This window comes from Glycine soja, chromosome 4 (genome assembly GCF_004193775.1).
Source record: "Glycine soja cultivar W05 chromosome 4, ASM419377v2, whole genome shotgun sequence".
Lineage (NCBI taxonomy): Eukaryota > Viridiplantae > Streptophyta > Magnoliopsida > Fabales > Fabaceae > Glycine > Glycine soja.
This window is the reverse complement of record NC_041005.1, coordinates 40961533-40974795: the sequence shown is the minus strand read 5'-3', so window position 1 is coordinate 40974795 and position 13263 is coordinate 40961533. Positions and strand designations below refer to the sequence as shown.

At 33.9% G+C, this 13263-nt stretch overlaps 1 protein-coding gene across 1 annotated transcript; it reads right to left on the bottom strand.

Moving 5' to 3' along the window:
• Positions 1 to 4678: 4678 nt before the first annotated feature.
• On the bottom strand, positions 4679 to 7321 carry LOC114410804. Its single transcript, XM_028374729.1, has 2 exons — positions 5968 to 7321; positions 4679 to 4884 (listed from the first exon to the last, which is right to left on the bottom strand). Exons 1-2 carry the CDS (start codon positions 7319 to 7321, stop codon positions 4679 to 4681), a joined length of 1560 nt encoding a protein of 519 aa, XP_028230530.1.
• Positions 7322 to 13263: the final 5942 nt, after the last annotated feature.

Sequence of the window (13263 nt, the reverse complement as noted above, 5' to 3'; positions counted from 1 at the left end):
ATATAGAGGTGGGTAAATGGGCTTGAGTCCATGGACCAGCCCGTGGGGCCCACAGTCTGTGTTGGTCATGGACCAAATTTTTTTAGAAATCCATGCTTATACAGGATTTTAGGCCCACCCCGTATGATGCAATCCTCCCTAGGAAGGGACCAGTCACTAGAGCCATGAGCAAGAGGCTCCAATAGGATTGAACTAGAGCTGCTGAAGAAGGCCCTAGAGTTCTCATGAACCTTATGGTAGATTTCTGAGCCCATGGGCCAAGTTTGGGTCCAATTCTCTTTGTACATATTAGAATAGGATGTCATTATATTTGATCCTTGTATTTAGGGCTCCATATTGTAGGTAGGGTACCCTAGAAATATAGGATTTTTCAGCCCTTGTATTTTAGGGCACCTAGACTAGTTTTTGTATTAGGGGTAGTTTTGTAATTTCACATGCACTAAGTGAATATTTGATGTGTGTGGTTGGAAATAAATTTAATTGAATTGGTAGAATCCCAATCCAATTAAATTTTAGAGGGGGAGATGAGCATTTGCTTACTACACCCCATTGCCACATCATATAGTCACACTTTGTGCATGTCCTTCATGCTTTACATGCCTCATGACACCTAAGCACACTTAGTGGAGAATCTTGGAATTGATCTTCGATTAGTGGGCTGAACCATAACTAAAATTCACTAATCATAATTAGTGAAATTTTGGCTCCAAAGTTTGGCTCCACAAATTCAATTTCAAATTCAAGTGAAATTTGAATTGAAATTCAAATTTCCCTTCAATTTTGTGTGACACTTAGGTTATAAATAGAGGTTATGTGTGTGCTTTTTTTTTAAACTTTGATTATTTGAATATTAACTTCAGATTTCAGAGCTATTTTAGAGCACAAAATTTCGTGCTATTCTCTCCCTCTCCCTTCATTCATCTCCTTCTTCCTCCAAGCTCTTATTCATGGCCTCCTATGGTGATGAGCTTCTTCTAGACTCATCTTCTCCTTGAAGTGGCGTCTCCTCTCTCTCTTCCTTCTCCATTCCGCTGCCATTTATCTTCCAAGAAGCAAAGGAATCCATTGATGAAGAAGATCCTAGGCCTACAAGCTCCAATGGAGCTTACATCACCGTAAAATCCGCGGGTTGTGTGGGTTTGGACTGTGGGGTCCGCGGGTTGGCCCTCAAACACCAACTAAGCCTAACCCAAACCCAATTAATTTAAAAAGCCCAATCCAATTTTTTTTTGCATTTATGTTGAAAATTTATTTGGTTGTGTTAAAACTTTTGTAATCGAATATTTGTTAAAGATTTATTAATACTTTTTAATATATATATATATATATATATATATATATAGTTGAGTGTAATTTACTATTTTTTTAAGAGAAAAAATATATTTATTTTGAAATTGCAGTTTTTTTTTTAAAAAAAACTAGACCCGCGAACTATTCTATTTGGCTCACGGGGTCCATGGGACAAGGACGGACCAATATATTAAGCTCGTGTAAGAATGCAGGACGAGCTGACCCGGTCCGCCGCCAATACGGGCTTATGCAGGTGAGCCTTACGCGGGACGAATCAGCCCGCTTACCCACCCCTAGCAACATACCACATGTCAATTTTTGCTTTCTTTTTAACACTCAAAAATTTATTGAAAATCACCAATTTTAATGGGTCTTATTTTTAAATCAGGAGAAAAAATCATTGAATGAGAGATATAACACACCAAAATTGATTCTTTCCAAGAGTTTTAAAAAGATAATAATAGAGAGTGGCACTAGAAAATTTTGGAAATCGTTCTAAGACAATTTTTTGGAAAAATCATCTTAGAATTCTCAATTTTTTATTTTTTATTTTTTATTTAAAAAAAAGACATTCTAAGACGGTTCTTTAAAAAATTGTCTTAGAATGTCTATATTTTAAGACGATTTTTTAAAATACTATCTTAGAATCCTAATTTTTTTTTAATTTTTTTAAAAAAATTCTAAGACGATTCTTTGAAAAATCATCTTAAAATCATTTATTTTTTATTTTTTTAAAAACATATTCTAAGACGGTTTTCAGTCAAAACTGTCTTAGAATGTTACATTTAAGAAAACCGTTTTAGAATCTACATAATTTATGACGATTTTCAGTGAAAACTATCTTAAAAATGTGACATTCTAAGACGGTTTTTGACTGAAAATCATCTTAGAAAGTGACTTGCAAAAATAACTGTTGTGCCCACGGAGGGAGCAGTGCTAGTGATCTCGCGTGACAATGTCGAGAACCCGGTCGAAGACCTTGAGTAACGCCCCTTGTGCCGTGGAGACCTCGCCTCGGCAGTGGCAGCAGGGGCACTAACGAGGATGACACGATCAGGGAATTCCACCGGGGCATCCTCGATTCAGATCTTGGCGTTGGTGGCCTCCTAGAGCGTCTTCATGAGCATGTTGAACTTGTCGATGATGGCGCCCACACACAATGCATGATAGAGGAGACGAAAGGTCACGTCACCATTAGAGTTTGGAGTTTGGTTCAAACTTACTAATTAGGTCCCACCCAGTCCTACATGAGGTTCTTTGAATCAGAGATAATGACTTCCTTCCATGCTTGTAACGCTATATAAGCATTTCTCTAACGGTATTTTTCAAGGAATAAGGAGGGATCTATGATTTTCTTCCTTATCTCACATGAGGCATTTGAGGAAACGAAACGCCTCAACACAACCAAACACGGAATGCCAAACACACATAAGTGGTTTAGAGAAAGTTGATTTCCTTCGACGTTGGTATAGATATGAGAAGAATGCAACTAGGTATAGCTTTAATGTAAGGATGGATTAGGGTAAGTGTGGTTTGTTTCTAGGGATTTTAGAATTGTGTGAGGCATGAAGGGACAAAGAAGAGAAAGGGACAGAGAGAGTGAACAAACTCCCTTAGTGTCGCGCTGAAGAAGTTGAGGTGAAGAAACGCAACCAGTGCGCTGCCTGATAAGAGAGAGAGAAAGTGAGAATAAGAGAGAGAAAAGACCAATAGTTATTCGATAAGAGAGAGAGAAAGCGAAAAAAGTGTAAACATTCAAAGACGGTTTTGTAAAACCATCTTTGTACATGATTCAATTACGATGGTTTTTCAAATAACCGTCCTTAAACTCACAATATAAGATGGTTATTTGAAAACTGTCTTCGTTATTAATAAACTTAATTACTATATTGCCACTGGATACTCTTCAAAGACAGTTTCTGGCCAACTGTCATTGTTGGCGCGTCGTAATAAACAATTTTTGTAGTAGTGTGGAAAGTGAACTATGCTTGGGAATCAACGTTGAAAGTGAAATGTGACATTTTAAAACTTTCCACAATGGTGGCTTCCGTCTTTGAGAAACATCGTGAAATGTGCTTGGGAATCGACATTGAAAACCTTTGTTTCTAGTAGTGAAGACTATTTTCTACTATAATGTTTCCGGGGGAATTGAATTTGAATCCCAGGTTCAAAAATCATGTCAATAGAAAAAATATGATTGAGAAAAGGATCATACTAAATATAATCAGTCAAATTCTCAATTAAAATTAATCATAAATAAATTTAATAAATAAATATTTCATACTTATAACATGATTAAAAAATATTGTGAATCCTCTTTAGAAAAAAAAAATGATAACAACATATTGATAAATGGAATAGAAGGAGACATATAACATGTATGTTTTATTGTAGGATCTTTCTATGTAAATTAGATGAGTAAAATAAGTAATTTTAGTTCTTAACTAAAAATTAACCATTGATAGACTAATATCTTCATTAAATAATGTTTCATCATAATCAATCGTGTATGATTGTATAGTCAAGATTTATTCTATTAATCAAATGGCATCAATAACTCAAGAAGGCGTGATTTGAGTTCTCTTAATGCCCAAGAATTAAATAGATGAACAGAGTTCACTACTACAAAAGCAGGTTTTTAAGTCGATCATATAGGACATTTTACGATGATTTGTTAACCGTCGTAAAAGACAGTGTCGTAATATGGCCAAACACGTACAATGATGATTTTGGACCCGTCTTCGTATAGTCGTGTTTCCAAGACGGTTATTTGGTTATTCGTGTAACCGTCTTAGAAAGTCGACTATATGTCTTAGTATTCAATTTGTGTCTAGGTCTTTCTACAACGGTTATGTGCATAGCCGTCTTAGAAAGTTGACTATACTAAGACGGTTTTTGTAATAACCGTCTTAGTATTTGGTTTGTGTCTAAATCTTTCTACGACGATTATGCGCGAAACCATCTTAGATTTCCAGACATACTAAGACGGTTTTTGCAATAATCGTCTTAGTATGTAGCCTATTCTAAGACAGTTATGAGCATAACCGTCTTAGATTCCCATGTCCACGGATGACATATTAAGACGGTTTTTCCAATAACCGTCTTAGTATGTCTAGCGTTCTAAGACAGATTTTTGAAAATCGTCTTAGAATATTTTATTTTTTTTGTAATTTTTTTTGTGTTGTTTTATTTTTTGTAATTTTTTAGAATATCTTTCACTAATACATTAAACATTGATTTGAAGCAAAAGTATACTCATCATTTTCAACAATTGTAAAATCATTTAATTACATAATACAAGAATTTACATAATTAATGAGACTTTACAATTTTGCAGCAATTTACATTACTATACAATAGAAGTTTCAACTAATTAGCATTAGAATATCTAACATTGTAGCATGGTAGAATTTTTGTGGCCAATGATCCATAGAATATTGACAACTGATTTGAAGTTAACATACAAGTTTGTGGCCAAGAGGCCATCCTTGAATAAACCTAACTTTCCAGATGGCACATAATGTGTTCCAAGGCCAGCATATATTGCATCTGAGGGAGTAGAAATCCTCTTTCCAGTCAATCCAAGATAAGCACCTGCAATTAAAAAAAAATCAAACATGAATCAGAATCCATAGAGAAACAAGTGGAACTGTGGAAGAACCTTTAACAATATATACAAGTAAACTGCATGGTTCTGTTGAAATCATGGAGTTTTAGGTATAGAGGGAGCAGATTCAGAGAAAGAGACTTTGAATAATATTGTGTTGAATATGATGTAATACAATGTCATATTATGTGCATAAAACTTAGAGCATTGGCCCTTATATAGACCAACTATAAACAACATTAACCCTTATTTATAGTAAATTCTAACTAAACAAGGAAACAAAATATGAGACAAGGAAACATCTCATAACCAATCCTAAGACTAAGAGATAATGACAAATAGGAAAACTAAGCCTAAAGGATATTTTAAGATATGATCAAATATATGATAACATATTTTCATATATTCTAACAGTTTCTATATTCAAGCTCCTGCTTGCAACAAACAAACCAAAATGTTGTCATCACTCATCAGTATTTGACATCAGATTGCTCTAACCACTAACCAGCTAAATTCCACTATCAGAAAGACCATAATAAAAAGAAATAGAAAATGAATTATAGCATAAGTAGACTACTATTACAAAGGTAGACACAAAACAGATGACATCGTTTCGTGTAAAACCACTCAGAAGCCTTTGTCTTTCAGGTCCTAGCCTAGAACTCCAATATTTGCACAGAAAGATCATAAACCTAATTCCCATGCAATAATATCTATATTGGCAGTCCAATATTTCAGCAAAATGATACTAGTATGTACATATTGTAAAATTAAAGTCTTACATACAGTTCAAGCAAATAGTTATCTTGAATAAAAGTCCATTTTGTTCCATATTATGACTATTAATGTGTCCAGAACAACCCAAATTTATTAATCTTTTCTACCACTATCATCTAACATATTAACAATTCTGTTAGGAGAATAAAACATATATTCAAATTTATTATTCTCTAACCTCTTACTGAAAGAGAAGCACTATTCTTATTTAATGTATTTAACATGGTAGTTTAAACTTGGCCCACTTATACACAAGCAATATATTATTTTTAGTTCTTTTCTCCTAATAGTACTCAGATTTTGTGGTCTCACATGTAAATCGCACCAGTAAGGCAGATCAAAGAAGATGGATCTTTTCTTCCAAATATTGTTGGGGGTGCCATCCTTTTTTTGTGTCTTCCCATACATATGGCTAATGTTCTTCACCCGATCAAAAACTTCAACACCTGACAAAGGAATCAGTGCACTGTCAATCTCAGATATCTTATTAAATGTTTTCTTCATTTGCCTATATGGGTGAAAAGGTTTTAAAAATTTTCGGTGTCTTGTATGCATTGTCTTTTTGCCATGCTTTAATTGGATGTAACTTGTGTCTTTCTCACGTATGGGACATGTGTGGTGGCCTTTCACACTATATCCACTCAAATTCCCATATGCTGGAAAGTCATTAATGGTGCAAAATATCATAACACGCAACCTGAAGGTCTCATTAGCATTCCCATCATACACATCAACCCCTTCTACCCACAATTTTTCGAGGTCTTCAATCAAGGGAGCAAGATACACATCAATGTCATTTCTTGGTTGTCTTGGACCGGCTATCATCATAGACATCATTATGTACTTCTGCTTGATGCACAACCAAGGAGGGAAGTTGTAAATGATCAACAAAACAAGCCACGAACTATGATTGCAACTCAAGTTTCCAAATGGATTCATTCTATCTGAAGCAAGAGCAAGCCTTAGGTTTCTGGGATCTTGGCCAAACTCTAGATACAACTGATCAATTGTCTCCCATTGAGAAGAATCAGCAGGATGACAAAGCAATCCATCTTTGGTCATGCCATCAGCATGCCATGTTAGGTTTTTTGCGTCTTCTGCATTAGCAAGCAATCGCTTAAACCTTGGTATTACTGGAAGATACCAACACACTTTTGGTGGACGATCTTTGTATGTGCTTGCATCTTCACTGCAATCGTCATAATTCACTTTGTAACGTGACACCCTACATGTAGGGAAGTTGCGCAATTCAACAAACTCATGTCTATACAAAATACAATCATTAAGGCAAGCATGTATTTTTTGGTATTCCATACCAATAAGACATAATATCTTCTTTGCCTCGTAATGAGTCTTCGGTAACATGTTATCTACAAGAAGCATATTCTTCAATAACAAGAGTAATTCGTTGAAGCTTTTGTCACCCCACCCAAATCTTGCTTTCAAATTCACCAAAGCTAACACCCCTGATAACCGTGTGTACTTAGTGCATCTGATATACAATGGTTTCTTCAAATCATTATCTAACTTTTCATAATACGGTACATGTGTTTTCCTAAAACCCTCTTGTCCAAGATCACATATCATGTCTTCTATATGATCACCGACTTGTTCATCAACTGGACTAGTCGAAGGGGTTGATGACATTTGTGGTAACTCACCATGCCATAAGTAGGACAGATACCATCACAGATAAGGTGTGTTCTAATGTCATCCAAAAATTGTTGTCGCCCATTCAAACATTTAACACAGGAGAAGTATACTCCACCAATGTCTGGTGCGTTTTCTTTGGTAAATTTTAAGAAATCTTCAACCTCATTGTCATACTCTTCAGTTATGTGTGGTCTTTTCATCCAACTTTGATCCATCTTTGGTGTACTGTCAGACGAGGTACATTATCCGATATGCATGCGAACCTCTTTTTTTCGTAAAAAGGTGTGACCCTACCCCATTCACGAAGACATTTTTTTTTACTTCATTCAAACAAACAAGTTAACAAGGTTATGTTAAATTTAACTAAATTTCGGCAGCATTTCGCTTTGGTCTCCAAGTACACGACATGAAAGCAGTGACAACAATTCACCTCGATCATGTATGCACCTAGAGAACAAAGCAAGAAGCAGTGTCCGAAATTTAGTTAAAAATAACACAACATAGTTAACTTATAAGTGAAAATGATGTAAAAATAATTAGTCTTCTCAAACTGTCCAAACGGACAATTCAAGATTCAATACAACAATTAATCCAAACTCTCCATATTAATCGTTGTATTGAACCTCAAACGGGGAACTATGGTTGGCTCAATGAAGTAGAATGTAATACTACACAATAGTTACATGTGAACCAACAATATAATAAATAATGACATAAGTGTAAGAATGACATACATACCTCGAAATAGGCTACTAACTAAAGCTTTGATTGCGGTGACGCTGTAGATCAATAGATGACTGTAACTTCAGTTTAGCAACAAGTAGTTTATTTCTATCCTCAACAGCCGGCGCAAGGTTTAACAATACTACCTACACACAATTAAAATAATTTAACACCATAGTAGGAGTAGAGTTTTCTAACGAAAAATAATTGAAACACAAAGCTAAAATATGTATTTGTCATCTACAATTAAATATGCATATGGCGTTTCTGAAGTAAATCTGCATATGGCTTTTCATACGTTAAGTTTCAGACTAGAGGCATTATTCCTAATATGGTATCTAGACCTTCATGCTACATACTGTTACTAGAGCTTCATATGTATTTGTTAACATTGAGCAATTTATCTGTAATATCTACTAACATATATACAAATTAAATAAACACAAGCTGACTTATAATTAGGTGGAATATTTGTTGGAAAAGTTTGATTATGTCTGTTCAAATTTTACAGCCGACTTTTGTTGTATCTAGTATAAGTTGTTTAGTGTTCTCAGTAGTCTAGGAACTCTCTTGTACTCCTTTTCTGTATACACACACACACACACACACACACACACACACATATATATATATATAATTATTTGTTGAATGTGAGACACTCAAGCATTTTGTGCCTAGGTAACCTAATAACCTCCTACATTATTAAACTAATGTTGCTTGTTACATGTAGTTTGTCCTACTATTTGTATAGCCTAGAAGTAGGAGCTTCTTATGTTTGTACTCTATCATATTCAGTTGTATACAGTACTTTATTATGGTACTGGGGGTGGAGGGTGGGGGAGGAAATGTGCTCAAGTATGCAGTAGGATATTTAGTTTCTAATTAGATTTCTAGTTAAAGTAAAAAAATTCTGATAGAAAGACATTGTGTAGGATGTAGTAGTGACTAGCGAGGGTGTTTGGAAGAAAGCATAAGGGTGCAGGCAGAATGATAAATAGGCTGATGATGTGCTTCAACAGAAAAATATGAATTGATTATTAACTAACAAGCATCACTTGCACTTGCTCCTTAACCTTTGCATTACCCATCATGCCTTGCCTATTCAGAAACCTTACACCTAAATTCCTTTTGAAGCACATAATACTATTAAAAATATCTAATTACTAATATTATACTATTACTAACCTGGTACAACAGAGAGCATCATTTAAATTACTTATTCTAAAGTATGAACAAGGTGTATAAATATAGCTGGTATATATTCAAAGCTAATTATGTATAAAAAGAAATCAAAGGTCATTAATGAAGCAATAATGGATTCAATTAAGATCAGAGATGATGGCATCTGCAAATAATTCCAGGTTTTGAAGCAGACAAGATTTTCTGTTTCTGAGCAGGAAATATAGTTACCTAACACTTTTTATGTACATGAATTTAATTTTCAATTATTTCTCATATATATGGGTCACAAACTTCTGAACATATGAAGGAAAGTGGGAAGAGAGAGAGAGAACGAACTTGAAATTAAATAGAAGCAAGGAAAGTGAAAAGGGAGTTGTGCTGCTATCTTTATGATGATTCACACCGAAGTAGCTCTTTGTGTGTGTGATCATACACAAAACAAGACAAGTGTAACAAGTTACATGAAAGGATATTTTATTTAAATTAGCTGGAGACATATGTCGTAATGTGGCTGGAGATAGCCATGGCTAAGGGATAGTGTTGCAGTTTCATAGAGTGGTTGCCACACCAGATTTCACACTTCAAATCACATCATTATGTGTAATGTTGTCAAAATCACGAGTAAGATCATAAACTTGTTGATCATGCACTTATTAAGGGCTCTTACATGCTGAAACAAAGCATTAACGTAGTGTAACCAGAGTGAAATCACTCATATTTGTAAGATTGTGGGTTCAACAATCTTTTGCAAGCAAATTTGGCTTATTGCAACTGGTTTAACAGGTCAGGTTTTGCATCTCAATTTCACAAAACAACCTAATTACATATGATCTTCCACCCCTTTCCTGATCTAAGATAGGATCTCAATTTTAACAACATTGACTATAACTGTCACAGTCGTGATTGGTGACATGAGGGCTAAAAAACCTTAGCCCTTAATTGAATTTAGGGATAATTTCATCATTGCTCCCTTTTTTCATTAGATAAAGTATGAAACCCTTCCAAACAAGCTAAATCACACACTACTCTTACAGATCTCTCCTTTGTGCAAAGCAAACACATCTCCAAGGTACATTTCTAGCCAACCCACAACCTACACAGATCTTCAGCACACTGTTTTGTGGTCTCTATTCTATTCATGTCCTTAGGCTCCACATCAAAGAAGAAGAGTCTATGCAATCTCTATTCTATTCATGTCTTTAGGCTCCACATCAAGGAAGAAGAGTCTATGCAGTCTCTGTTCACATAGGTAGTTCTTGTTATGCTTTTGTTCTTTTTTTATTTTTATATTACTTGACCCATGTCATTTATTTCTATCATAGGTTTAAAATTATGACTTTTAATTATTAATTATGAATATGACTTTAATTTAAGATAAATTTTTATTTGAACATTTATAAATGTATATTAAATTATCCAAGCAACCACTACCTAACAAATTTAAATTAGCTGATAAAGTATTTAAAATATCCACCACTAATTATGTGAGCAGAAGTTCAAAGATGATTAACTCTTATATACTAAATTTTTCTGCCCAATTTTAAGAGGGAACTAGTATGCCTTATATGTCTAGCATCATTGGACTTGATAGAAGGCAACTGGTGTTTAGACAAGTATATGAACCTGAATCTAGTAGACACCTACTGTGCAAGTTGTATAAGGAAAAACATAGGTAAGCCAATGAAACAAAGTTTACAATGAATTGTGTACAATTAATGATGGCTATAGTGGATTGCTACTTCCGTTACTTGTGACATATAAAGCAAGTCATATTATATTACTATTATTTAGAAGCCTTGTTCAGATAGTTTTACATGCCCCTTAATTCAACTTCCTCTCAATAGATTAAGTGCCTACTTTGCTAACTAAAAGACAAAGTGCACTATTTTTCTGTGTGACTTGTTATTTGCCTACACTATGTGCAGCATTCGTGGCATCAGGTGCTGCAAATTTAATAATGTATAATTATAAATAAAATATTATTTTTTAGTAATAATTAATTTTTTTATAAGGATTTTTTTGAGAAAAAATATTAATTACATTTTAAAATTCTAAAACATCAATGGTTTTGAAATTAAGAAGAATATAAAACATTTAAATATATGGAAGGAGATAATACATTTCTTATATTTTGAAATGGAATCTTTTATATTTAACTTACGTGCATATATGCCTCAAATATAACATAGGGTATGTATGGGTACCTGTCTGGAGATTTCAACAATATTTTTGAAACACAATCTATAGTTTTGTATTATGTTTAGATTTTCCTAAAATTAATTTTGTAACCTATCTTAGGAGCAAACCTGAGTTTATATCAAAAGCAACAAATGGGTAGATTGTATATAAGACTCGTGATATTTTCAGATGAGCCTTTATATCCTCCTTGTCACACAACTGGAAACCAATTTTCCAGCACCTACTGTGTGTGTTTCAGTTAAAACTCTACAATATCACTTCCTTCTAAGTTTTATCTAGAAAAATAGGTAACTTTCCTCCAAAGTGATTTAAATTGGAAAAACAAACACACCTCTATCCATAAGTGTTCTATTTGCCACATCAACATCAAATGCAACAGTGATAAAAGTAAGGCAGACAATTACAGACAAGAAGACCAGTAAAGTTTAGCTAATATTCTGCCATCAAATCCATATGAAGCATATTCCTGATCCCGTGAAGGTTGGGCTAGGATCAGAATTACTAATTTATCGGCATTAGTAATTACTTATTCACTTTCCTAATTTATCGGCCACTAATTCAAAGACAAAACACTAGTTATTTACACACCTTTCTTGTGCTTTCATTGTTCAACATCTGAGTAATTTTATATAGAGACAAAAAACAAGGCTATCATTGACAATTTTTAGTATAATTATTTTCCAAAAATATATTAATGATTTATAATTGGAGGAAAGTCCAAAACTGTTATATTTAACACAAAAACTAAGCAGGAATGCAATTAACATTTCTCCTCTAGATATTCAATTGAAGTACGAATAACTTTACTATAATACTACTTATTACTCGAGCAGGAAATGAAATGATTGTCTCATAAGTCATAACTGGTGAGTGGTTTTATGAGCTGTTTGTAAATTTTCACCTGGATAAAGGGCTTTATGGCTGCAGTTCAAGAAGATGTAGTGACAAAGAATGCTACTGATGAGTGGTTTACTTAAGGCTGAGAAACTCCACGATCACCTGAGGCTGCAACAAAAGTTTTATTGGAAACAATTACTAGTTCATTGGCTTCATTACATTGTACTACATGTTGTTATATCACAATCTAACATGAACAAGTTAAATGGTAGAAGGGAATATGTATTGGCACTAATTTACTCAATATATTACTAAACTAAATTTAGAAGGTCCTTGTAATAAATGGGATATGGGACAATCATCCAAAAAAATTGAAATTCATTTTCATATAAAATAATAAGGAATGAGGCAGAAAGCATTAGATGGGGTCTCAACTTCATTTTTATATTTCATAATGAATATATTTAATTTTAGGCATTTTTAGAAACAAACAAATTCAACTACCTGTACAGTTTCGTACAAGTACAGCTTGAAACTAAAACGGCTAAGTCATCATCCAGTTTGGTACCAATGGACTTCTTTGGCTAAGCCATTTCAGGGGTTGCTGTAGTGTGAATAACACTGTTGGTAGTGAGAATAGTAGTTCCCTACTACTAATGTTCTGTCAGCCCAACCCATGACTCTGGCCCACTACTACTCTAGAGTCAGTCAGGTATCAGCTTCTTAACTTCATTCTTGAAAGACACCATCCTTTCATTTTATGTGTAAGGCAATCTTTTTTATACCATAATTCTCTTAAACTGGATCTAATGTGCATCTCAGTCAATCAAGTAAGTGTTAAGAATTAATGATTTTTTAGGAAAACTTATTTTAATTGACTTTGAGAATAAATTTGAGATGATAAAGAAAATACTAACATGTACAACAATAATACCATAACCATTGAATTAGACATAACTAAAAGAAAAAAAACCCCAATAAGTTAGCAAGGGTTA

What these genes read in the sequence shown, in the direction of transcription:
- LOC114410804 (XM_028374729.1), bottom strand. Translation starts at nt 7,321, where the DNA reads ATGTCATCAACCCCTTCGACTAGTCCAGTTGATGAACAAGTCGGTGAT. An exon ending in TGTGAGACCACAAAATCTGA is followed by an intron (nt 4,885 to 5,967) that starts GTACTATTAGGA and finishes TTTTAATTGCAG; the next exon opens with GTGCTTATCTTGGATTGACT.